At 50.6% G+C, this 25,925-nt stretch overlaps 7 protein-coding genes across 8 annotated transcripts; 5 read left to right on the top strand and 2 right to left on the bottom strand.

Moving 5' to 3' along the window:
* Positions 1–576: 576 nt before the first annotated feature.
* AAFC00_002296 (uncharacterized protein) lies at positions 577–2,857 on the top strand (the record flags this gene model as incomplete). The annotated part of the gene is made up of 4 exons (XM_069341594.1): positions 577–951; positions 1,021–1,112; positions 1,167–1,269; positions 1,322–2,857. 4 exons carry the CDS (start codon positions 577–579, stop codon positions 2,855–2,857), a joined length of 2,106 nt encoding a protein of 701 aa, XP_069201682.1.
* Positions 2,858–3,924: 1,067 nt separating this feature from the next.
* AAFC00_002297 (uncharacterized protein) lies at positions 3,925–5,170 on the bottom strand (the record flags this gene model as incomplete). The annotated part of the gene is made up of 2 exons (XM_069341595.1): positions 3,925–4,937; positions 4,999–5,170. 2 exons carry the CDS (start codon positions 5,168–5,170, stop codon positions 3,925–3,927), a joined length of 1,185 nt encoding a protein of 394 aa, XP_069201683.1.
* A 1,286-nt stretch (positions 5,171–6,456) lies between these two features.
* AAFC00_002298 (uncharacterized protein) lies at positions 6,457–7,352 on the top strand (the record flags this gene model as incomplete). The annotated part of the gene is made up of 3 exons (XM_069347999.1): positions 6,457–6,503; positions 6,553–6,682; positions 6,741–7,352. 3 exons carry the CDS (start codon positions 6,457–6,459, stop codon positions 7,350–7,352), a joined length of 789 nt encoding a protein of 262 aa, XP_069201684.1.
* A 4,024-nt stretch (positions 7,353–11,376) lies between these two features.
* On the top strand, positions 11,377–12,113 carry AAFC00_002299 (uncharacterized protein; the record flags this gene model as incomplete). Its single annotated transcript, XM_069341596.1, has 3 exons — positions 11,377–11,429; positions 11,495–11,636; positions 11,715–12,113. 3 exons carry the CDS (start codon positions 11,377–11,379, stop codon positions 12,111–12,113), a joined length of 594 nt encoding a protein of 197 aa, XP_069201685.1.
* A 1,060-nt stretch (positions 12,114–13,173) lies between these two features.
* Positions 13,174–14,121, top strand: AAFC00_002300 (uncharacterized protein; the record flags this gene model as incomplete). The annotated part of the gene is made up of 1 exon (XM_069341597.1): positions 13,174–14,121. The coding sequence occupies one exon, from the start codon at positions 13,174–13,176 to the stop codon at positions 14,119–14,121; it is 948 nt and encodes a 315-aa protein (XP_069201686.1).
* A 4,313-nt stretch (positions 14,122–18,434) lies between these two features.
* On the top strand, positions 18,435–19,629 carry AAFC00_002301 (uncharacterized protein; the record flags this gene model as incomplete). The annotated part of the gene is made up of 2 exons (XM_069341598.1): positions 18,435–18,539; positions 18,610–19,629. 2 exons carry the CDS (start codon positions 18,435–18,437, stop codon positions 19,627–19,629), a joined length of 1,125 nt encoding a protein of 374 aa, XP_069201687.1.
* Positions 19,630–22,302: 2,673 nt separating this feature from the next.
* AAFC00_002302 (uncharacterized protein) lies at positions 22,303–24,844 on the bottom strand (the record flags this gene model as incomplete). 2 transcript variants are annotated; one of them, XM_069341602.1, is made up of 5 exons in its annotated part: positions 22,303–22,590; positions 22,647–22,943; positions 23,061–24,563; positions 24,717–24,756; positions 24,840–24,844. In XM_069341602.1, the coding sequence occupies 5 exons, from the start codon at positions 24,842–24,844 to the stop codon at positions 22,303–22,305; spliced, it is 2,133 nt and encodes a 710-aa protein (XP_069201689.1). The 2 variants fall into 2 exon arrangements, with proteins under 2 accessions (XP_069201689.1, XP_069201688.1); XM_069341601.1 differs by having other exon boundaries at positions 22,647–24,563.
* Positions 24,845–25,925: the final 1,081 nt, after the last annotated feature.

Here is a 25,925-nt window from a genome sequence, read left to right on the forward strand (position 1 = left end):
ATAGGCTTCCCGATAACATCAGCTTGCATTCATTTGCAGGTGCCTACACCTACGCAATCAATGCGACATGGACAGCTTATACTGTAGAACAAACAAGCTGTGCTGTGCAGCTTCCGAAACAAGACAAATAACCTTAATTAGCTATTCAGAGATGGGGCTAAATTGGCCCAGACTCCATCAAGGCTGCCAAGGCTATGCGGCGCAGCAAGTGCGCATCCCGACTTCAGAAATCTTGGGAAGGCTGCTGCCCAAAACAGCGATTCAGTGCTCCCCCTCGAGCTGCGCGATTCGACGCATCCTCATTATTCCCGGGTCGCATTTTATTCATTCCCAGCAGCACCCACCTGTAATCTACGGTTCCACAAGACCAGTGGGCTCCTACGTGACAAGTAATTCCGAGTAGATCTGGGGATACGACGTGCAGCAGCCTGGCATTGATACCAGGAGAACGGGTCTTGCAGGCTCGAGTCCAATTGCTTGGGTGCCTGCACCGAGCCCTTTCGCGTGCAGGCTCGGTGGTGCCGCCTGCAGGACTGGTGGTTTGGCGTCATGTCTGCGTTACATAATATATCCATCATGGACCAAGGTGCCACTGAGGTGTCGTCTGACACCACGCGCCTGGCCTATCACGACCAACGTAAGGAACAACAGGAAAACCTGCAACCGTATCAGCATCAACATCATCGAAATCGAAGTCTGCAGGCTGTGAACGGCGTTTCGCCGCTATCTGCAGCTTCACATACCTTACCACTGACTCCGAAACTCGAGACTCCCACCACAGCAACGCCCGAGAGTCCACTCAGTGGTGCAGAGGGGTCTCAGAATGGAAATGTCGCTGCTGGCACCAAGCGCAATGCGCCAGACACGCCCACCGATGGCTCCGGGAAACCCAAGCAGAAGCGCAACAAACCTACATTGAGCTGTGAAGAATGTGTCGAGCGTAAGACAAAGGTTAGTTTATGCGTATCGATAGTAAATGCTACACTTCGCTATGCATGAGCTGACAAACTTCCCAAAAAGTGTGATCGAGGGCGACCGACTTGTCTTGCTTGTATCAAGAGACAATCTGATTGTCGGTACACGCATGTAGCGAATGCTATACGGAATGCAAAGTTCGTGAAATATGAAGTTCGATCCATTCCTTCTGGCTGACACTGGAATTCTAGGGAAAATGGAAGCAGTAGTGCTTCGAGGATCGTTAGTAAGCCACCGCAAAAGCTACGAAAAGCAAGTCATGCCCTTGAAGCGGACAACTCGTCTCCAGTGATGGTGAGTGGTTTCAGTCTCAGAATCGATTGACTTGGCTGAGATCTTGTGTCAGAAGAAGTTCGCACCTCGCACGCCTGTTGTTGCAAGCATTGCCGCTGGATCTCCATTTCTTGCATCAAATGTACCCCTGTCTAAGCCAACTCCATCAAATGTGTTCGGCATTGGACAGCAACATCCATTTGCCAACTACTGGACCTGTTCTGGCGGTCTCCCGGAAGTTGTCGGAGTGCTGCCCAGCAAGGATCAAGCCGATATCCTTGTCGCAAAGTACTTTGAGTGTGTGGATCCCGTCTACCCATTCATCCACAAGCGAATGTTTTACACGATGTATGAAAAATTCTGGGCGTCGCCACAGAGCAAGAAGCACAGAGCCGATGCGGATCTTCTTGCTCTGCATTTCACTCTCTATGCTTTGGGCACACAGTTCATGCCGTTTCCTTCTTATGGCGAGCGAACACAGAGCGCCGAGTTCTACGCATCGGCCGCGAATCAGGCCCTTCGTATTTACTCGTACCTCAACCGGGCATCTATGCGATCTATAGCGGCGATGCTGCTTTTAGGTTACTTTCTCATGAATGATAACCATGCCTCGGACGCGTACGCATGGGCGGGTATATTGCTCCGTCAAGCATATGCGATGCGGCTTCACCGCGATCCAGACCTTGTGATGCCAGACATGCCGGCAGTCGAGAAGCACACCCGGCGCAAGTATTGGCAAGCAGTCTCACATCAGGATACATTTCTCACAATCTTACTCAAGCTACCTCCTACAGCTACCCATAGTGATGTGTCCCAAGATGCGCTCCAAGACGAGTCGCAGTATAACTGCAATATCACGGATACTTTCACAGGCAGCATCGACAGGGTGGAGAATTTGATGAGTATCAACGTCATAGCACCGCAGGACTCTGCGCCGACGCCGCCCCTTCTACCACAACAGCTTGTTGACCCGACTGTCGACAAGCATGATGTCGAGTATATCAAGGCCATGTGGAAGCTTGCCAACTTGGTGCAAGAGACCATGTCGTCTCCGTTGTCCTTGTCATTGCCGATGTGTAGCTCACCGCGCCACAAGACCTCTCTGGTCTCGTCATTTCGGTCATTATATCGGAGCTGCTCATCTGCATTGACGAACCTAGATTATGTCACGCTGCAGACACAATCAATGACGAATCCACGATTCGTACGACAGAACTTGTTTCTAACAAGCAACTATCATCACTGCATGATGTTGCTACAAGCGAACGAGAACCCCAGCGCAGGTGTCGAATGTAATGTACGTGGCGCTCTAGAAGCGGCGCACGAGGCCATCTGGGCTTACTTCAAACTTTATGGCCTGTTCGAGAATGACGCGGGCGTGTGGTGGGTCTTTCAGCACCGTGCTTTCGAGGAGGCCCTCACAATTGCGGATCTCTTGACGGCAAAACAAGATGGACAGACGGTTGATAAGACGGACCCGCTGTATGTCAAGTGCAAGGACGACGTGCACAGGATGTTGGATCTCGTCGATCGAAGTCGAGGATCTGTCGAGATGAAGAAGACGAGACGTTCGGTCCTCCAGACTGCTTATGAGAGGATGATTGAATGATACCATCAGGATGGGGATCTTTAAAAAGCCAGATGCACGCAATAGTGCCAAGAGCAGACGTCGGGTTCTGTTTATTTATGATTACTGCTCGGCAGCCAAGGACGCAGAGCCGGAATAGTCACATTGGCTATGAACAACACTGCGGCCTGGAGTGTCAACAGCATTTACCAAACCGGAAAAGTCTCGCACTTGTCAGGGCATCCTCGAGAGCTGATCATGCTGGGCACGTATCCGTGAGATAGACTGGAAGTTCAGATGTCTGTCCAGTAATACGTCCAAAGTCTTGGCAGACAAGTTTCACAACCCTCACGCACCAACGTCGAGTCAAGTGCTTCAATTGTACAATGCGACAAACGAAACAGACACTCTCGGCCCCGCCGACACAGTCGCGCTGATGCCAATAGTCTCTCAGGATATACGAAAGCAGGAGACTGGGAGGACTGTGTATGAAGGATATATGCATGGTCAGAAATGGAGAAACCCTGTGTTGTAACATTTCACAGACAGACATATATCCAAGCCAAGTGGAAGAGAGAAGGAAGAATACCATCAAGATGATGGCTGTAGAGATGCAGAAAAAGGATAAGAATGTCTCCGCCCTGAGCAGATAGGGATGTCGGAACGGACTCATAACATTAGATTTTTTTGTCGCATCTTCTACAGTACAATCTAGTCTGATGACTCACTTGCTTCCGGCTCTATTCATATCACCAAACATCCTTGCCACTTCTTGTGCCTCCAGACTCGGGTGACGATGGTCTCAATGGAGACCGTTCGAATGAAGAAAGAATAAAGATGCGATTGCTTGAGGATGAAACCCCCGGACTTCAATTCGTTCGTCCGTATCGAATACGTATATGAAACATTCGACTTTGTTCCCATTTTGCTTTTCTCGTTTCCTGAAACGCCATTTTTCCTTCTTCTTGATATGCAACATCTTTCTTTCTCTCATGGACGGACAACACTCCGGATCATGTTCTCGGAATTGGGACCGAAAACTCCAAAAAAGGGTCCTCGTTACTTGAATCTTCGCAATGAGAAAATACCTATACGCTATTTTGATTGTTTTACGCGTCGGTCTTGGTCTTCTTGGCCTCGCCACCCTGCTCTCCAGAGTCAGGAGCGCCACGCTTCCTGTCGTTGTCACGACGCTCATCGTTGCGGTCGCGGCCTCCTCTTTGACCACCACGACCACCGCGGCCGCCACGACCACCACGTCCTCCACGACCGCCGCGTCCACCGCGTCCTCCACGGCCGCCTCCACGACCGCCGTTCTGGTCGCGACGTTGCTTATTGTTGTTGTTATCGCGACGGGGAGAATTGGGCGCGACCCGTCCGTCCTTGATGGCCTCGACTTTCTCGTCGACGTACTCCTGCTTGCTCTTGATCTGCAGCTCCTTTTCGTCGCCGTCGGCGGTCTTGAATTTGGGCTTGGGATCGAGTTTCAAAAAGTCCTGGGCTTCTTGCTCCGAGGAGAACTCGACGAAGACGGAGCCCTTGAACTCGCCGTTGGCGGGCCCGCCTTGCTTGCGGCGCAGGCGCACGGCGTTGACGCTGCCGTACACGCCGAAGAACTCCTCGATGTCCGTCTGGCTCGTCTTGACTTCGTCGCCGAAGCCCTTGGCGTAGACGCTGCGCGCGAGGGTCTTGTCCTGATGCAGCTTCTTGTTCTGCTCGACGTCGTCGGTGAATTTGTCAGACAGGGGCGTCTTGCGGGTGATCTCGCCGGCGTCGGTGATGTTCAGGACTGAGGAGGCCTTGATTGCGTCGACGACGGCCGAGTAGGGCTGGAAGTGGCGCATGCGCTTGAAGCCGTGGATGACTTTGAGGTCGACGGGGTTGTTCTTGTGCCCGCCCGTCTTCTCCAGCAGGTACTTGTCCGTGGGCAGGTTGGAGTCGGAGAAGTAGAACTCGACTTGTCGGCGGATCTCGTCTGCGTCGCTGGATTCCGGCAGGTCGGAGAAATCTGACTTGACCAGCGCCTTGCGCTTCTTGTTGGGGTAGTCGTTGCCGCTTCGCGACTGGTCGTTTGTCTCTGTGGTCTCTGTGGTCTCTGCCTTCTCTTCGGCTGCGCTGTTCTCTGTTGCTTTTGTTAGTGATTGATCTCCTTCTTCTAGTGACGAGTACCTATCGCAACTCACCCTCCGCCGTCTTCTCCCCTGCCTGCTTCACATCGTCAGAGGTCGTGGGCGCAGCTGAAACAGCGCTCGTCTCCTCGGGCTTGGAAGTCTCGTTGGCGGTCCGGTCGTTGGAAATGGAGGTGGAGGCTGGGTCAGGCTCAACCTGGCCTTCGGCGCGGATCTCAGCAGACATGATTTTGTTGTTGTTGATATTGTGGTTGCTGTATAGCAAAGAATATAAAAAAAGACCTCGAAGATATCAAGTCGATGATCTACAAAAGTCTGTTATCAGATTCGACTGAAATACTCGTTTCTTGGCGTTAGTGATGTAGATTTAGTGACAAACAACAAAGTATCGAGAAGGAAAGAGGCAATTGCGAATCTCTATACTTTTGAACAATAGAAAGGCAAGGGGTAAAAGTGAAACTATTATTGTTGTAATTCTTTATTCTTCTTTCTCTCTACTTTCTTTACCCACTTTTCGCGGTCGAACGAAGCTTGACGCCGAAATTCTGGATGCCAAGTAACGTCGATGCAGAAGCTGCATCGGTGCTTGACTCGCTCTTTCGCTGATCAGGGTCGCTGCCATTACTCGTGCTGGTTGTGTAGAGATGGACCCTGACCACTAACCACCACCACTTAGGTCTTTGAGGTAATTAAGGTAGTCGCATCTCTCTGGAAGGCCTACATTGATCGCAGCTCAGGCATGCAAGCATTTGACTCGGCTCGATAGGAGAAATGGATCCTCGCTGATCTCCGTCCTGATCCTGACACTGGTCCTGGTCTCCGCGGTCATATCGTTCTCTACCTTATCTTTTCCTAACCTCATCTCCATCATCCTCCCCTCGGCCGTTGACGTCTACCTCACCCTTTGCTTACTCGCCTCCATCATCATTGTCCTCATCCTCTTCCTGCTTCTCATCGCTTTCGTGGCCCCAAGATATCACACATGCCAGTGCCTCCGGTGCGCCGAAAGTGGTACTGCTTCGGCTTGCTCAATTGCGCTGGTGTGCCGTCTCTCTTGCAATGTCTTGCAATGACCTCTTCTCATCTCGGCCACTGAGTTGAGGCTTTCCATCACTTCTATGTCGGCTTCTTCGATCTGATTTGAGTTGTGACTTTGTTCACTGAGGTTGGGAAACGGTAGAGTGATAGGAGGTGGTTTCATTCTGCATAGATTGAATACATGTGCGATTGGCGATGTGTCTGATGCAGAGCGATTTGTAAGTCCTGGGTAGTGCAACCTTCTCGCACAATACCAGGTGGTCAATAAGAACACTCTTCTCAAAATATCATGTTGCTGCTTGCCTGACAAATGTCTGCCTGGAGGGGTTTCGGCGGGCACATGCGGGTGTCGTGACTTCCTTTTTGATGTGCAGTTGTGCCACAATCCCTTGTCCTTATTTTCGCCCCCGAACGCTCTTGTCTTCTCATGAATCCAACGCGTACAGTTGGCTATTAGTACCAAATTCCGGCAACATGTCGTCTGAACAACCCTCAGAGAGGTTGAAAACCTCGATCGCCAGGTAAGACTAAGGCGCATAAGTGTCATCGGTCATGCTGACTTGCCATCAGTTTTTACAACGATCCTCTGTTTTCCGATATCATCCTGCAGCTGGGGGAGAGCCAGGAATTTCATGGCCACAAAATTATACTCAGTGTCAAATCTGGGTTCTTCCGTAAGGCCTTCACAGGATCATTCAAGGTGAGCACCTTGAGATAACTAGCCGTCGTTTCGAAGAACACATTGACATCTCCCACAGGAAGCCAGTGAAAGCCGCATGACTCTTTTCGAGGACGACGCACCTCACATTATAATCGCCCTCCTCCGCCATCTGTACGATCTCCCTTACACGACCTACCCGGAATCGCCTTTCCAGAAAACCTCCAACAAGCTTCTATTCAACGCTCAAGGCTTTGTAGTGGCCGATAAATACGATGTCCCTTCACTCATGAGCCGAGTCATCGAAGACACTATAGCCTTGATCAAGGAGAAGCTCGACGATGACCCTACCGACATCTGCGAGACTATCAGCTTTCTATACAAGTATGAGAACATGGCTAACAAATCGTTCTTCGCTGTTATCGAGGCATCCTGCCTCGTGAAACTTGAGCAGTATCTAGCCGTACCAGCCTTTGTGGATTTACTTAAATCTACCCCACCGCTAGCCATCGCTCTCTTGGACGAACTCCCCAAGCTAAACAGACCCTTGTCGTCGCTGGCGCCTGGTGTTCACAAGGTCTACCTATGCCCGTCATGTCACAACTGCCATGCCTCGAACACCGTACCGCATTGCCCTAGTTGTTATCCTGTCGGTCGTATCACAATGCTGTCTAAAAGCACGTGGCTGGTGCGTAAGCTTCATGTGGATTGAGGGCCTGAGGGTTCTCTTTCTCAGAGCGACACCTTAGTGATTAACGGGAGAAAGCTTCCTTGACGTGACAACCGTTCCCAAACGTACTGCTACTGCTATTGACAGATGGAATGAAAGCCAAGATCATCGGAGGACATGGCTATGCTCCCCTTACTGCAGACTTTCCAAACTTCCGACGATAGCATTCGATATGGAATTTACGACTTGATTCCCATATCTACGAGTGTGTTACTTTCAGTAAGAACACAGACGTTTTAGATAGACGTATAAATGCGTATCTACAACACAATCGTGATTTCACCAGTCCATCATGTCCCCAAGCGTTATTCGACATTTCCTTATGTCCTTTCTGCACGATATAAAGATAACTAAGTGGTCTCTAGCTCCAAACTGTGGTCAGTATCTCACCGCTGAACAGTCGCAAGAGACGAAAAAAAAGGAAAGAGAATGACACCCACTGACCCAGCCAAGTCCTCCAACAGTGGCAATCGTTACAGGTGCGTAGAGGACTACCTCGCCCCGTAAACTACGCTTAGACAGACTACTGACATCTCACTCTCCACACACGTAGTCTATTCGACGATGCACGATTCTCCGACATCATCATCCGATTCAACGGACAGCAAATTCACGCTCACAAATGTATCTTCTACAACCTCTTCGCACGTGGCTCTCCGGTCAGTTTCACATCTCCTCATATCACTTTCCTGCCTACGTAGTTTGTGAGGTCTCTGACCAAGAGCGAGAGCCAGATTCCCCAGGTCGAAGACACTCGCATTCCCACTGAAGAAGAAGCGACTGGCCCACAAGCGATCCACACAATGCTTCGACAAATCTACGCCTTCCTCGAGTCCGCCAGAGTCAAAGACCTCGACTTGGGCGACGCCGAAGACCCAAAAGCCATACGTGCTACGATCCGCCATATCTATGACTTGCCCTACAACGACCCCGATCATGACGAGGTGGAAAAGAGTCCTGCGGCGCCGAATGAGCTGACATTCCTCGTCTCCATCTTCGCCGCAGCAGACAAGTACGACGTCCCGACTCTGCGCTCAGCTGTGGTGGCGGACTTCACGCCACTACTGATCGCTCACTGGGATAGCGAACTTTTAATGCCGGCTATAAGCATGCTGTGCTTGCCCCGTGCGAGGAAGTTCGCTGATGAGTCGCTGAGAGATGCAGCGGGGGGGTTTTGTGCCGAGAGGATCGGCGCGCTGATGAGGCGGGAGGAGTTCAGGGGATTGGTTGTTGAGGAGGAACCGTTTGCTGGGGGGCTATTAGTTGCTGCCTTTGATGGGGTGGGATTGGGAGGTGGGTGATGGTCTGCTGAGGGTCGAGGAGGGGAGCTGAGAATGACATTGCCGGGTTGATGCTATCATGCTGGCTGGGGAGAGGTCGTGGACTCGGCTTGCCGTGTGCTGAATGAAATAAGACTGCTGATGTAGGATCATTTCCAGGCAAGTGAAGAAGATATAGTGATCATTTAGCATTGAACCTATTGCCACCTTTCAAATCCTCGGTATGTCTACACCACTTAAGGGTATGCAGTCAGTGTCATCCTAGATATGGTACTAGAAGGCATTCATTACTTAACGCTCGCGATTGCTTTGTGAAGAGTGCTGCAACCAGCTCGCCTTAGTGAGTCAATCATCAGCACCCCATATCACAAGGAAGCTTCACTTTCGCCCAACTCATCACGATATCTTTTAGATTTTTGAGTTCCCCCTTCCAGCAATACCTCACTTACAAGACAGCGTTTGGCAGCCAAATTGACCGCTTGCTATTAACTACTCCTTACTACCAGCCACGCAACTTTGCGTGACTTCTCGAATAACACAAGACAAGGGGGTGATGAACGGCAAAGTGAAGCCTGTTTTTATATAAAGGTCATAATAAGTGTTGGTAATCAGATTAGCAACTTTCATGTGTAGCAAGGCGCTGGACTTACCTACTCTCTTCTTCTGTCTGCCTCCTTTCCTCCTTTCTTCCTTTCTATGCACAAAGCACTTTGACGCGGGGCTTATATCAGTTGATAACTTTCCTCTCTTATACACAGAGCACTTCTCTATCAATCAATCACCCTTTCTGATATCCACAAAGAATTTCGGCATAGATCTTCTATAACTGTTCGAACATGTCTTCGATGGAAGTGAACATCGCTGACAAAGATAAAGATTGCGCAAACAGGTAAGTACTCCTGGATCATTGACATAATGTGGTCGACCCTACTTTACATGCCTGCACCGATGCCTTCTGAGATATGTCTGTGCGCGCATCTGTCTCGTCGCCAAGTCACATAGATATGTAAAGCTAACCTTTGTTGCCGTCAAGCTACTTCAACGATACATCTTTCTCAGATGTGGTCGTTAAATTCGGCAATGAAGAAGAAGGCGTGAATGTGCTTCATCTGCACAAGGTCATCCTTGCTAAGAATTCAGAGTGGTTCCGCCGTGCCTTCGAGGGATCGCTCAAGGTATATTGCGCTATGCGGCTGGCGGAATTTGTGGTTAGACCATAGCTGACCGTGTTCATATCATAGAAGTCCAAAGAGCAGGTTATCGATCTTGGTGATGACGACGATGTCGAAGCCTTGATGGCGATGTTACACGGCTGCTACGGCTTACCTCTCAATCTATACGAAGTGTTCACGCCTTCAGAAGTCGAGAGTGGCATTGGCTCTACAGGAGCCAGAAATTAAATGGGCTTCATCGACCTAAAGTTTGCCTACACTGTCTTCATAGTCGCCGATAAATACGATGCATCAAGCGTCAGGGCCAGAGTTTTGGAATGTCTGACATACTTGGAAATGAAGATAATAATCGGGGAATACATCGACGGATTCATTGAATTTGTGGAGCTCGTGGCATCGCACAAGTTCGCCGACAAAACGCGTCCTGAAAATAGCCCTGACGTGGAGTTCAAGGCACATCGACTGCCTAGTGTTGCACCAAAAGTTTGTGCAGATCCTCATCGATAACCCACTGATATGCGCAGCTTTATTGGTCGACACTGCGTGGAACATCAGTGGATGCACATGCGTTGGGGAGTGTAGATGGTGTGGCGAAGTGTATGAGGACGTGGAGGATCGTTGCTGCACGGAGTGCGAGCCGTCGAACGGGAAAGGTATAACAAGAGACAAAGTCTGGTCAGATGGTAGAGTGGGACAACATTTCAAGAAGGACGACGAAGGAGATGTGGACCTTTTCGCAAACTTGGAATAGTGGCCGGTAAGGCATAGCAAGGCATATCGTCAAGCCATCTTGCACCTTCAGAGGTCTAAGGCGGCGTACGGGAGTGGTCGAACGGTCATGAATACCACAGGCGGTGCCTATCGCAAGGGGTTATCGCTTGGCTTCGGAACGATCATTATTGAGATTGGTAAATGGGAATGGGCACAACACCTGTGTGCCGAAGGCAGTCAAAACTCCTTGATTATCAGACAGAAGACAGTGATCTTCCTATCAGGATTTTGGGACGGAGTTATGGAGTTATGAAGGTAATCAAAGGAGTAACCAATGGATGAGGATGGCAGATAGTTTCCAGACTTGGGAAATTCAACACTCATTTGATATCAGTGAGAAGATAAGTTTTAAAGAGAGAGTTACAGTACAGAACCCCGTCCCAGTGTATCTGTGCCTACTACCTACATAGAAGACGTTTACCCAGCGCTAGAACGTTCGCTGATGAGTTGTTAAGGGGTGCGGCGAGGGGGTTGGAATAGAGGTGACAATGCAGCGTTCCCAATAATCCAACCTACTGTGGGCCGAGCGTTGCGTTTTCTCGACACGTTCACTCTCTTTTATACCTTGGTGATCGCACGAGCTGCCTTACCGTTGGTTTCGAAATGCCATGGGGAACCGGGAGTCCTCGTTGAGGTGGGTGCCTAGCTTGACAAAAGCGGAAGGCGCTGCACTCCGCGAAGTGAGCAACTTGACCCCGGCTTAAGTTCCTCTTCTCTCCCATCTGTTCTTGCTTCCTTCCTCTACACAAGATCCTGAAGCAAATCATCAATCCTCGTATCGAAATGGCATCTGCGGAGAATAGTGCTGTCATCACTGTCAAACATGACGCTCACAGGTATCCCTAACGAAGTCACCCCGCTTGTGCAAATTCCACAGCATTTTGCTAAATGACCTGCTAAGTTATTTTAACAACCCTGTATTGTCAGATGTGATTGTCAAATTTGGCGATCCCGCGAAAAAAGTCCACGTTCTTCACTTGCATAGAGTCGTCCTTGCCCAGCATCTGGAGTGGTTCCATCTTGCCTTCAGTGGGCCTTTCAAGGTATGTCGCGTCGAAACATATAGACAGGCGGTATCTATAGGTGGAGTGCAAACGTAGCTGACCATGTTCGAACTGAAGGAGTCGAAGGAGCCTACTATCGATCTTGGCAATGAAGATAACCCTGAAGCCATGATGGCGATGTTGCGTTATTGTTACGGTCTGGCTCTGATTATAAACCAAATGCCCAAAGACGAAGGTTCCAACGAGGAGCGCCTCCATGACTCTGCAACAAGTATCGAAGCGTCTCGAAAGGCCAGGGCTAGCCTTGGCATACAATTTGCCTTCGACGTCTTCGTAGTTGCTCATAAGTATAATGGCTCCTGCGTCAGGGAGAAAATTTTGGAAGGACTCAATACGCCCAATGTTGAAAACGAGGAGCTTATATCACTCTTGCAACTGACAGCTTCTCATGAATTCGCGGACAAACGCCTCCTGAAAAGGGCTTTATCATGGACTGCCGCGGAGATCGATGATTGAATAGCTCGCAAAGATTTCGTACAGATACTCATCGACAATCCATCGGTATCCATAGCGCTGCTAGTCGACGTCGCCTGGACTCTCAACCGTGGGCGATGGATTAAAGAATGCCGCGGCTGTTTCAACGTGCTGGATCCAGAGATAGCCCAGCCTTGCACGAGGTGTGAGAGACCTTTTGAGGAAAGAGATATCGGAGGCAAAGGCTGGCTCCCGGACGATACCGGGAAGTTTTAAGGATGGTGGACAAAGCAATGTCGACCTCTTTCAGGAACCCGGATGGTGAGGCGTACATTGAAGCACATGGCTATGCCATGATGAGCCACGAAAGGTCTGACAATGCAAGTGCCAAAAACCAAGGATGAACACGTCTCCAGACGCTGGCTACATAAGTAATGTAGCTCACAGACCATTAAAGTTCAGGTCAGAAATCTCATGCCTCATGCACAACCTAAAAGCGATTGAGGACTCTAACAAACAGACAGACAAACAGACAGACGATAATCTGCAGACCAGGCATGGGATTCATGAGATGGTTATCGGAGCCATCGGCAGGCTAAGGTAGTGAATAATACATAAGATCCCTGACCTTCTAGACTTGTTTCTATCTCAATGAAGAAGACGATTTCCAATGAGAGTAGTGATCAGGTCGGCTGAAGTAGCAGTATCGAGCTGACCCAAGTGTATCTGTAAAGACTTGGACCCATCTATCTTTTACCGTAGTCTTCTGAGAGTAGCCAAGGACTCAAAATATGCAGCAAGACCATGCCGTCTTGTGCTTCCTTTAGTACAATGATACAGGCAAGCAATCAACATGAAGTGAGGTCTAGAAATGTATCTTATGTCCGTCTCTAACACCGACACTTGTCGAATGACGTCGCACAGTCAAACCAAGAGGTCCAAGCTTTTGCACGTCGCCGCCGTCGAGCATCGCAGATGAAATGGACCTTTCATGACAATGATTTGATCTGATGATTTCAGGATCTCTACAGCACAACTTCACTTTACCTTTTCTCCTCCTTCTCACGCTCCTCTTTGCGACAGCAACAAAACAAACAACAAAATGTCAGGAGGGTGGAACACGATAGAGTCGGACGCAGGCGTCTTCACCTACCTGCTAGAGAGTCTCGGCGTGCGCAATGTCCAATTCGAAGAACTCGTGGACCTAGAGCCGACATCACTGGCGCAACTATCCCCCCTCGGCGTCATCTTCCTATTTAAATACCTCGGCTCGACGCCCGATTCCCAGCGCGACGGCGCCCTCGACCCCGACGCAGCAGACAGCAACAAAGTGTGGTTCGCCGCACAAACGATCCAGAATGCATGCGGGACGCAAGCGCTGCTCTCAGTACTGATGAACAAGACGGGAGCCACCGACGGCGTCGAGCTGGGCCAGCCGCTGTCTGAATTCCGCGACTTCACGCGCGAGTTCCCCGCCGAGTTCAGAGGCGAAGCGCTCAGCAACTCGGATCTCATCCGCGACGTGCACAATTCGTTTGCGCGCTCGTCGCCGTTTCAGTCGGATGAGAGCAGAGTCGCGACTGATGACGACGACGTCTTTCACTTCATCGCGTTTACTAGTGTCGATGGGAAGCTGTACGAGCTTGATGGCCTGCAGCCGGCGCCTATCTCGCATGGCGCGTGTGCGAAAGACGAGTTTAGCGAGAAGGTGATTCCCGTCTTGCAAAGGCGCATTGCGAAATACCCGCCGGGAGAAGTGCGGTTCAATCTGCTGGCCATGTGTCAGGATCTAAGGATCAAGGCGCGGGAATTCGGCGATCAGGAGATGCTGATGAGGGAAGAAGAGAAGAGGAGGGAGTGGCAGTGGGAGAACGCGCTGAGACGGCATAACTTTGTGGGCTTCGTCGGCGAGCTGCTCAAGAGTGTTGTTAAGCAGAAGATCGCTGATGGCTCGTATGATGCTTGGGTCGGTGATGCCAAGGATAGGACGAGGAAGAAGCTCGAGGAGGGCAGGAAGAAGGGCGCCAAAGTCGATGAGATGGACATGTGAAGATGAAGACTACTGTCTCCGGCGAATGGTTAGCCATCACAGGCGCTGTGTATCATGTATTGCTCTTGATAGGCCGAGGGTGGGATTTCGACGTAAAACGACATGAAAACTGTATGCGTAATGCAGCGCATACCCAGCAAACCATTGCAGGGTTACTCGGTATATGGTGGGTAGGCTAGGATAGTCTCGATGATACCCCTTTGTGGTGCAGGCCTATCACTCACTCCACATACTATATCTCTCTCTCCCAGGTCATCACTTGCGCGATATGCTGCGTTCAGAGTGCCTACTGCAGCAGGATGTCTGGCGCAGATATGTTGTTTTGACTTCTTACGTGGCTTTGTTCTTTGATGATCTATGTCACTCCACATACTGTGCATGGTCCCCGCGATTGTTTTGTCTCATCTCGGACAACGCTTATAGGTCAGTCTTCTTAGATAGCCACCTATCTTTTGACAGATGAGAGATATCCTCTCATGTTTCCTCCTCTAAGAATACTTTGGATTCAAAACTCAACAATGTGATGCTTTGTGTCTGCATGCTGTGTTTTCAAAACCTCACTTTCACGTCCGCTTCCCCTGTTTTGTAACTTCTTATTGTTTGCGCCGAGCCACTTACACGCGCATGTTATGTCATTTGTTCATTGGACCGTAGATTCATCTCTGTATTTATATCTCTTTCCTGTCCTCGTCTTCAGCCAACAACACCAGCAAGACTACAACACCAGAACACTTACCCAGCAGCTTGCCTACCCCAACACCACCGTCTACTTTCAACATGTGTCAATACATCCACACCACCTATGAGCCCTGCAACCACTGCAGCATAACAATCGAGATCTGCAGCGGACCAAAAGGTCATCTTCCCTCTCGCTTCTTTCCACAAGCATCAGGAGAGAAACATGGGTCTCCGTCCATGCCCCTTTCCAAGACCTGTCGCATGATTATCCACGAGCCGAATCAAGTCGATGATGCTGAATACTGTCCCCGATGCGCAAGTGGCGAGCCAATTGGTCAAGGGCAGCATGGACATGCCGACGATATTGCTGATGCGACCAAAGTGGTCTCTTCTGAGGCGCCTCCTTGGGTCATGTGGACTGGTTCGCTGGATGGTCAATTCGATCTATCTCAGTCTCCATCGCTGGATTCGCCTGTCAGAGCTCCGGATAGAGATCCGATCATCGGATTGGACGCTGTGACATCTAATTGTGCTACCGATAAGGAGATGGATCCATCTGAAGAAGCAGAGAGCTCACTCCCAGAAAGGCCAGAGTCGTGGGGACAAACATCGCCGCCGAGTCCTGAACAACCATCACCATTTCCTCGGCAGCTCTCCAGGCGTGACATCGAGCCACTACACAATCACGTTCAGGACGAAAAAGGTGTCTCGGCAGGTACAGCGCCACCTGACTCTCCCTTGTTTTCGACAGAACATCCAAAGCCTCGCCAAGGCAGAAGAGGCGGTAGATGGAGACGAGGACCGAGAAGAGGTGGTTCCACCAGAGCAGATGCTGGTATGTCCAGGTTAGAAGGTGAAGTTGCGGCAGAGTCAGCGTGATCGGGGCCTGGGAAGCAACCGTGAGAGTCTCGTATCTCTTCCAAGGCTGGAGTAGCAGCAATATGTGAAATGTGGCCATCAAAACACGGATCTGCTTTCTGTCTCGTCGCATGTCATGTATATCTCATGGTCAATACGACAAGTGATGAGAGAATTGAGCCATTATACCTTCTGTTATACCAAGACGTATCCTGAGCCCATGCGCGCAACACATGATTGGAGAAAACCCTCATGCACGTAAATTGCGATTGTGCACATGGACAAACGTGGCAAACACGCTTTGGATCATCGGCAGAGACTCCAATTGGTCAAACCAAAAGATGGTGAGATATGCTTCGCTGGCAGATAGACGGAGGCGTGTGTGGGCAGGTATCCTCGGTCGGATGACTACAGACGCATTCAGCACTTATTGAGTCGGGGGGTTCCTCTATTCAAATCGTCTTTGCTATTTGCAATTGATAGATCTTTCAATCAAAAGCATTACACTGCGACTTTTCTCATGTGCTGAAATGCAATATGTGCCAATATGTATATCATGTATATGAAGAGTGCAATCACTGTACTTACGATTTGGTTCTGTGCAATAAAGCCAAAGCTCGAGGTGGACCAATCGATGAGCCTACCAAGAGGCCACAGCGAGAGCTGGATGCCTGTGAGCAGGTCACTGAGCTTCCAGATCCTCATCTGACAAGGTCGGCCTGTTGGAAGTGCGACAACGGACTTCCTCCTTCTCCGGAAAGGAAGTTGGGCAGGGACAACTGCAAGCCAGTGACCATGGCTCTCGAACAGCGAAGGGGCATAACAGCGGCTGATGATGAGGACGCGAGTAAGATTCTGGGTACGCCTGCCAGCGGCGCAGAGGACATAGTAGCAGACGGAACCAGAACACCGTGACGGGCAAACGCAAAATTGACGATACGGAAGCTGACTCTACAGAACCAGGCCTATCGTCCAAGAAAGCCATGACGGAGTCGCCGGGGGTCGGCGGCGAATCTCCAATGTCTGCGATGCAAATCGTCTGGCAGCGCCATCGACAGAAGCTAAACGATCAATATGATGCTGGCGGATCCACTTTGTTGCCTGACTGGTTCATGGAAGAGGTACGAAGCGTAGCACGAGAACATCTGGAGGGAAAGATGCCCGAAGCGAAGGCGAAGCAAGCTAAGTGGAAGCGCGTAGCAATTGGCCTTCCCTGGGAAGATCTGGAGGAGTTGAGGGTGCCACTTTAAGGCTGTCGGGGGAGAGCCAGGGCCTGGGTTGTATTGCAAGTATTCGAAAGTGCTAGGTTAATAGAGTACTGCATATGCATCTGGGGAAGGGCAGCCATATTATAATAGTCCCTTGGTATTAAGGAACGTTTGACAGCGGATGTGGGGCGGCTGTGCTGTCATTGTCATCACAGTGGTACTTGACAGGTCATTTTCCTAATATACCTTATGCTGCCGCATAGGAACTTCCGCTTTATCATGCCGGTGTCCGTTTTGTCCATTCAGCAGCACAGGAGCATCATAATAGGCTAGGCAGAGACGTGAAAACATGTATAGCATTGATTGGCGCATGAACGCAGCAGAATGCTCAAGCCATTTTCGCATGACCAGCACCTACTGCGATACTTGCTACCTGTCCAACGAGTGATCAGCCGCCCAATATATGGGCATCGCCCTTAACAACTGATCTGAGATCCACGTCGCCCACTTCATAGAGCTACCAGAGCTCGACCATTGTGGCCACACTGACTCGCATGCCAAACCCATATGCTCCAGTATGAGCCTGGAAGTAGGCTCCATCTCCAGCCTCATTGATCTCCTCGGCCAAACCGTTCAATGCATCGGAATTCTCCTCGCTGTATTCCAAGCGGGTGTCGTGTACAGATAGAAAGTAGCCTGTGATCTCGTCGTGCCCGAAGGCTATCTTCTCGCGGCCGCGTTGCAATTCTTTGCGGGTCATGATGCACACAGTCTACAATTTGATGATTAGATCGGGACTCCTACCAAGGTGTTGAAAACAGCAAGCTGGTATGCCTATGTTATCGTCAAAAAGCTAGAGAGTAGTATGGCTGCCATTCGAGCAGATATAGATGAGCCTGCCTACAGTCTGAAGCGACAGTCGCGGAGTTTGATAGCTATATATGTATTGAAGACATATCGAAGTAAGGCTCGATGCTTTGCGTATGCCCATTTTGATTGGTAGTCTTTGCTTCAGTGGCGTATGATGAGCTTGAGAACCATCTGAACGTGCGCTGTCATCATGCAGGCAGTTATACTGAACAAGTCATCGACCAGACGTAGACCACCCACCTGCATGCAGACCACTGTATGCATATTGAGAGTGCCGGGGATCCAAGTACCGGCATGAATCCAATAACGTCTGGCACAACGACTGGCAGAAAAACAGAACAAGGTTTTGATAAACATATCACCGAACCGACAACAGACAATGACAACGATAAGCTGACCTTACCGTACCTCGCGGGAGGCTTATCGCTTCTTATCACTCCTTATCAACAACCTCGGCATTTGCGCCTCTGATGTGACTCCATCCTCTGACGAGCTCTCTCTCCGCAGGCATCTCCGCATCTCGTGCGTGCTACCTACGGAGTCATGGATGTTTATTTGTAATGATAGTATCATTTTCCTTTCTGATTCTCTAGGTGATTATAACAAGATTGAGTGTATCTGCGTGCTTGATCGCTTGTGCATACTACGACATAAGACCCGATTACACTGTCCATACATCATCGTCCTCAAGTGACAATCATGCCTACTGCAATCGCAATAAAGAAAGCAGAGGGCAAGCCTGGCAAAGTCTGGTATCCTCTCGATAAGATAGATGTCCCTCATAAAGACCCAAAACAAGACGAAGTGTGTGACCAGCACTCCCAAGATCTCCTTCTCGATCCCCAGCTAATCTTCTACTACCACTCGATAAAAGGTCACAGTCAAGGTCCTTTCAACATCGCTGAACCACCGCGATGTCTTCATTCGTCAGCATCTCTATCCAGGGACGACATTTTCTGTTCCTCTCCTCGCAGACGCCAGCGGCATTGTGACCTCCACAGGCTCGTCCACCTCTGCAAAAGCCTTCCTTAACAAACGTGTCATTCTCAACCCTGGCTCCGGCTGGCTCTCATCTCCCCACGGGCCAGAATCGCCTACAGGCTACAAGATTCTAGGCGGAACTCGTTTGAATCCCTTAGGAACATTAACGACAGAGCTCACAATCTCCGCGTCAGAGCTTGAACTCGCGCCTGCGCATCTCGACGCAGCGGAAGCGGCAGCGTTGCCTCTGGTTGGTCTTACTGCTTGGCGAGCTCTGAAGACGAAATCCACATACGGAAGCACGCCCGGCTCGAATATCCTGGTGACGGGCATCGGAGGCGGCGTAGCTCTCATGCTTCTTGTTTTCGGTGTAGCTTCAGATCTCAACGTCTATGTGACTTCTTCCTCGGCGGCCAAACTCGAGAAAGCGAAAGCGTTGGGTGCGAAAGGCGGAGCAGATTATACTGCAAAGAACTGGCAGGCCGATCTCCTCTCGCGTCTTCCCAAGGATAAACCGAAGTTCGATGCCATCGTAGATGGAGCAGGCACATCGACGCTCATCGCAAATGCCGTCAAGTTGCTCAGACCTGGCGGTGTGATTGTGTCGTACGGTATGACTACCGCACCAACACTCCCCTTCACCATGGCTGCTGTCCTTCAGAATCTTGAGATCAGAGGGTCGACCATGGGATCGAGACAGGAGTTCAAAGAAATGGTTGAGTTTGTGAACGGAAAAAAGATCAGGCCGGTTGTTGAGAAGGTTGCCAAGGGTGGATTGGATGACTTGGACTCGATCGAGGAGTTGTTCGAGATGATGAAGGCCGGGAAACAGTTCGGAAAGTTGGTCATCGAGGTGTCTCCCGAACATGGAGGAGAGGCAAGGAAGAATCCAGCAGAAAAGAGTAAACTCTGATCATCGTCTCAGGTCTACCTGGGAGTATGCTTGACCTGTCACAACGCTCGGGCATATCTTCTTGGAGCGTTCATGGTGTTGATAATCATATAGAAGCTTCCACGAGATCAATCGAATGTAAAGTGGCCTCGTCCAGCCATTCGGTTGAGACAATCGATGCTGTTATGATCTTGCCGAGGGTTGACAGTCTCCCTTCGTAGACGATGTGACCAGAATGGTGCATCAGCATAGCACTCATCCTTGACAGCCCAATGTTCAAGCAGCCAACCACGCCGCCTACGACCTGCGTGCCTCTCGAAAGATGGACCTCAGGTCAAAAGAGAAGGATCAATCACTATCCTCGCCTTCAGCATTCCTCTTCCAAGCATCGACATACTGCCCAACATCAGCAGGATGATAAGCATGATACAACCAAGGCTTCTTCTTCGGATCCCTGACGCACTCTCCTCTGTCCGAGCAAGTCGGGCATTTGCCACGGTGCGGCACAGTGGCGTGTTGGCACTCCATGTACTTGCACGGGCGACGGCCGCGCTCGATCGCTAGGCTGCAGTATTCGGTGTAGATTTCTCGGTCGTGGCGGCAGAAGGGCCAGACCATTCTCTCCATTTTGCACATAATTCTGGCTTTTCTTGTTGTCTTTGCGATGATGGGAGGGAGTAGATGCTTCGATCGGCACAGAATGGTGTAGTTGCTTGCAGGGGCTTTTATATCGAACACACAATTCCCACGAGAGCGGTAGCGGAAAACAAAGCGAAGCGGAGCATGCCAACTATATTCTCATGCCGGTGCTATAAGGTGATGATGAACATATAACCACGGTATACCAGCAGCGACAGCAGTAGCAGCAGCGAAGCAATCAATGCAAAAGCAAACAGCCCAGCCAGCAAAGAACAGCGGAACCAACAAACAATTCATACCGACCCAGTCAAGTCAGTCAGCGGCTCAGGCCAAGTCATCCGTCCCTCATCACGAACAACCCAAAAGCCCGGCCCCAATCAGGATCCGCCGGCCCCTTTCGACACGAAAAGCTGAATTCGACGCAACGACCCAGTGTCCTCGCATGCCGAAGAGAGAAGCAACAGCAGAATAAAAATGGAAGAAAAAGGGCGTGGCGTCAGTGGCGAGTCCCGAACCATGATAGGTAACACGTTTTGAGTGGCACAAACACACACACGCAGCGCAAAGGCTGCTTTTTGTGTTTTTGAGGGTTCCTGGGATCATGCGATGAGATTGGCACAGCGTATGAGTTCCGGGAAGGGGCAGGAATAGACCAGGTGGGCGTGGCGCGGTGTGTATGTGACATGAGATTCGGAGGCACGTCTGTTGGTATTCGTTTGCAGCCTGCCCAATCACATCGTGAAGCGATTGTGTCGTTGTGCCATTCGTGCGAATTCGATTTATTTTACCTTCCTCTCTTCCTGCTCGCTACGTGAAGCTGTACCACGTGTATCACGCTTGCAAGGAAACCACCATTGAACTTCCCGGCATTACAATCGCAGGAAGTCATATCGAGAAAGGATGGAAACAGCTTTCCAATAGTCAAGATACCGCCAACCCCAAATCCCCCATGCCGGCACAAGGAAACAAAAGCCCAATCACACGCCTACGGGTCAAGCCCCTCCCCTGCCCGCAAATAGTTTGCTATCCGATCCCAAGCCAACCATTCGCAAGACCATGCACAGAAAACAAGTCAAACCAGGGAAACAAGTGCATCGCGCGTGAAAACACCCCTTGTGCAGCAGACAGCCACGATGCACGCAGACAGCCACGACACAACCAGCACAAGTACCCACAGCAGCAGCAGTGATACCACCCCATAACTACTTAACCTCAGACCAAATCTCCTGCAGGGCACGCCATGTCAGGTACGAAGTCTGCAAGTGGTCAGGCCTGTGCTATTACTTTTGGCGCCCGAAGCGCCGGGTTTGATTTGGGCTTCTTTAGGCTTTATCATGGGTTCGACTATTGGGGGGGCAAGATTATGCATGTTTACAGAACAGGACAAAAGTGTCTACTGAATAGACTCGTGATACAGAGTAATGCTACAGAGCAGCAGTATCAGGTCCACATTTTATTGCTCCCTTCATGTGATGCACGGGACCTCATGTCTGCTTTTGACATATTGTGCCTTGTCTGCTTCATATATATTGGTATAGTATCAATATGCGGATAGCTCATGCAGATGGAAGTGCTGGACTGTATGTACCTTGCGGTTCTCGCGTTGTAATGGGTGGTGACGGTTACAGGGAAACTGATCGCAGGCATACCTATTCCTCGATGTATCTGTATTGGGTATACTGGCAATTTTGATACGGTGCCGCCTCGCCTGCTAGGAGGCATGGTCACGTACCTCAATACCATTGCATAATCGATTCACTTTCTATACTAGCGGTAAGCAGAATCAAGCGGAACAGATGGAAAGAGACAAGGGAATTAAAGAGGAAGCTGATACTCCACGGCCCATGCGAGTCATATTTTTCGTTCAGTCCGGTTCTTTTCTTGCTCTTTTTCTTGCTTGTTCAACCCAGGTATTACACACAGAAACACACTCGATCAAAGAGCAGATAGAGAGGGAAAAAGTATGGAGGGAAAACCAAAAAATGCACATGCTAATGCCCTTTCGAAATTGTCTCATCTAAGAAAATCGTTTTTTTCCGTTACGGAACAGCGAATCTAATCCATCTCATCAGCGGCGTCAGGGGCATCCTTCATCTCGGCGTCGGCTGCTTGCTTCTCGCGCTGAGCCTTGAGCTTGGAGGCAGCCTCCGATGCGGCGGCAGCTTCCTTCTCCTCGCGCTTGCGGGCCTGCTCGGCCTCGACCTTGGCGAGCACAGCCTGGCGCTCCTCCTCCTGCTTGTCGTTGTAGCGCTGGACGATAGGGCCGGCAGCCATGCGGATCTCCTCGATCTTGGCAATGTAGATGGCCTTGGTCGTGTCCTCTCCCTCGTCGTAGAGCCAGTCCTGTGCATCGTCGTTAGAACCATGACATCTCTTTTGATTATGAAGAAAAAACTTACCTCGGAAGCCTCGAGCTTCTCCTTGATCTTAGACTTCTCCTCGTCGCTGGCGAACTCGGCGTATTGCTCGTCAAGCTTGCTGCGTAATTCGTAGATGTAACCCTCAAGCTCGTTCTTCTTGTCCTCGGTGTCGGCGACGAGCTTGTCCTCCATGACCATGGCGTTCTCTCTCTCGGCGTACTGAGAGACAACGGAAGGCTCAAGAGAGGCGGTGGCAGAGGACAAAGGAAGGTCACCCTTGCGGACTTGCTTCTTGACCTTGCGGGTCTTGGGGGGCTCGTTGGAGTCGGTGTCCATCTGTGGGGTAGAAGAATTGTCAGCGATTTCTGGCCTTTTCTGGCGTTTGGATTGACGAGGCTGCGACTGGGGACTGTCTGGCTCGCTGTTTCTGTCATGTTTGGGGTTAGCACTCACATCTCCCTCCTTCTTCTCCTCAGGAACGGGCTCCTCGATCTCCTGGTCCTCGACATAGTAGGCTTGCTCGACGTTAAGGATACCGTGAAGGTTGAGTCTGGCCTTGAGCTTGCAGATCATGAAATCGTCCTTGCTGTCTGCCGTGACGCCCTTGACGGAGAAGCGACCGATCCAGGGGCTCATCTTGCCGGGCAATAACTCAGGCTTGGCGTACTTGGCCTCGAGATCGAAGGCCTCCTTGCGGTAGAAGGTGAGGATCTTGGTGCTGGGCATGATGTTGCCTCTGTTGAAAACGGTGAGCGAGGTGTCCTCGTCAGGGATGTCAGGGCTCTTCTCCCAAGTGAACTCGATGGGGTAGTTGACAATGTCGTGAATGCTGAAGTCACGGACACGAAAGACGGGAGACAAGATGGCGCAGGCGAAAGCGCAACCACGGGCAATGGCCTCATCGGCGTTGAGGGTGAAGTTGAGCTGCTTGCCGAAGAAGTCCTGGATGGCGGCCTTCAGGGCAGGCACACGGGAACCACCACCGACGACCTCGATGAAGTCAATGTCCTCCTTCTGCAGCTTGGCCTCAGCGAGGGCCTGCTCGAGGGGGACGGTGGCGCGAGCGAGGAGAGGCTTCATCAGCTCCTCCAACTCTTCTCTCTTGAGGAATCCACGCACGTCGACATCGTTCATCAGGGACTCGATGTTGATAGGTGCACCAGCGTTGGCGGAAAGAACCTTCTTGAGCTTCTCGCAGGCGGCAGAGACACGGAGTCTGGCCTTGAGGTTGCTGTTGATGTCAACCTTGAACTTCTCCTTGAACTCGGCGGCGAAGTGGTCAACGATGGCCTTGTCGAAGTTGCGGCCACCGAAATGTCTGTCGTAGGCGGTAGAGACGACCTTGAGCTCACCCTTCTTGAACTCGACGATGGAGCAGGTGTAGTTGGAGTGGCCGATGTCGACAAAGGCGACTCTTCGGGGCTTCTCCTCGGGGGCGGGGAGGTCGAGCTTTGTGATGCCGTAACCGAGAGCGGTGGCAGTGGTCTCGTTGATGAGGCGGAGAATCTTGAGGCCGGCAATCTCAGCAGCGTCGAGGATGGATCGTCTCTGAGTGTCGGTGTACCAGGCAGGCACGGAGATGACCATGTCGTTCACGGGAAGCTTGAGCTCGGCGGATGCGGTGGCCTTGGTCTTCTGGAGGAACATGGCAGTGAGTTGAGTGGCAGTGAACTGCTCCTTCTTGCCCATGTATGAAACCTCAGCTCCGACCTGGCCGTTGATGTCGACGAGCGGCGCCGAGACGTACTCTTGCTCAATGGCGACATCGGGGTCCTTCAGCGATCGACCGGCGAGACGGGAGAGGGAGGCGACGGTGTTCTTGAGGTTTGAGACTTCCTGCGTCTTTGCGTTCTCACCGAGATATCTAGACTTGGGTCCGAATCCCACGAGAGAAGGAGTGGCGCGGTTGGAAACCTCGTTGGTGATGACATCTACACCACGGTTTCTGGCAACAGCCTGTTTGGGAAGAAAATGTCAGTCGAATGGGCAACAGCGTGTGTTTGTTACATGACACATAGAGGAAGGAAGCGACTGAGAGAAGGGTGGGAAGGAAGGAGGGGCATTATTAGGCAAGAGCGAGATGGGTTGGTGGGGTTGGGTTGGGCTTACAATGACTGCATTTTGCGTTCCGAAGTCGAGACCGACGACACTGTAGAGAAAAAAAAAACCAGTCAGTATGACAATCTCATGGTGATCAGACGAGCAATGTATCTTGGGTCAGGATAGACATACGACATCTTCTATGTCCGGGTCTTGGGTTGTGATGTGTGGATAAAGCTCTGTTGTGTCCTTTGCGGCTTAACGTAGATGAAGTTGCGCGATAGACAACGACTCTTTTTTATTTTATGAATCTCGCAAGACGAGTGCAAAAATCAAGACTTGTTTCGAGTAAATGACAAATCCGAAGGTTGTGTGGTTGGATAAGTGTCAAGGTAGTGTATTTGGAGGTTAATTGTTTCAACAATAAATCTTCACAGACCAGCAAGAAAATAGGAATGATGCGCCGAACTTTCAAACTCTAGGCTGGCTTCGTCACGGATTCTGCTTCTGCGTGTGTTGGTTGAGCTGCCGACCTTTGAAATTTTGCCCTCTTTCCTCTTTGTCTGGCAAGGGTGACGCCAAAACCCCCCTCGATCGGCGGTCGAGCCTCCGAGAAGGTTCGAGCTGCTTCGTTTGTGCCAAGCTTGACCGTGAAGAGACAAGGCACTGGATGCAGAAGTACAGCAGCAGTAAATCTACCTAAGGTACCTACAGCGCCTCACCTTGCAGTCAGGTCATACATACGCACTCTACCTAGTCACACAAGGGTGAGTACAAACACGGCAGAGAGACATGTATCAATGTTTGGACATGGTCTGGCTGTTTGCGTATAGACAAACTACAATTGAGTGTGAAAGAACAGGTAGCTAGGTACTTCTTGTTTTTTCAAGAATACGTGTAGGTAAAGTACTTTGCTTTCTACCTTACCTTAGGATTGACGAAATGAGCTATGTCTTGCCATTGGCACGTTCTGGAAATATCCAGCTATAATATCCAAGCGCAGTGAAACGTTTAGGGAGCTCATGTTCAAGCCAGGCACGATGCCCGGGCCGAAGCAAGCCTGCCAGGTGAGGCACCTTAGGTACGGCAGGAAGTCAGCAGTATAGGTGCAGTCGATCTTCTCCACAACGAGAGAAAGAGCAGAGCAGAGCAGACCGCGACACACATAGCTCACTTTCCTAAGGCACACATAGTACGGAAACGACACAATTGAGAGAGGAAATTTTAGATGACTTTAGAAGACGAAACCTGTACACTCCATTTGAGGCAACCCCGCGT

Source organism: Neodothiora populina, assembly GCF_041146345.1.
Source record: "Neodothiora populina strain CPC 39397 chromosome Unknown canker_contig_14, whole genome shotgun sequence".
Lineage (NCBI taxonomy): Eukaryota > Fungi > Ascomycota > Dothideomycetes > Dothideales > Dothioraceae > Neodothiora > Neodothiora populina.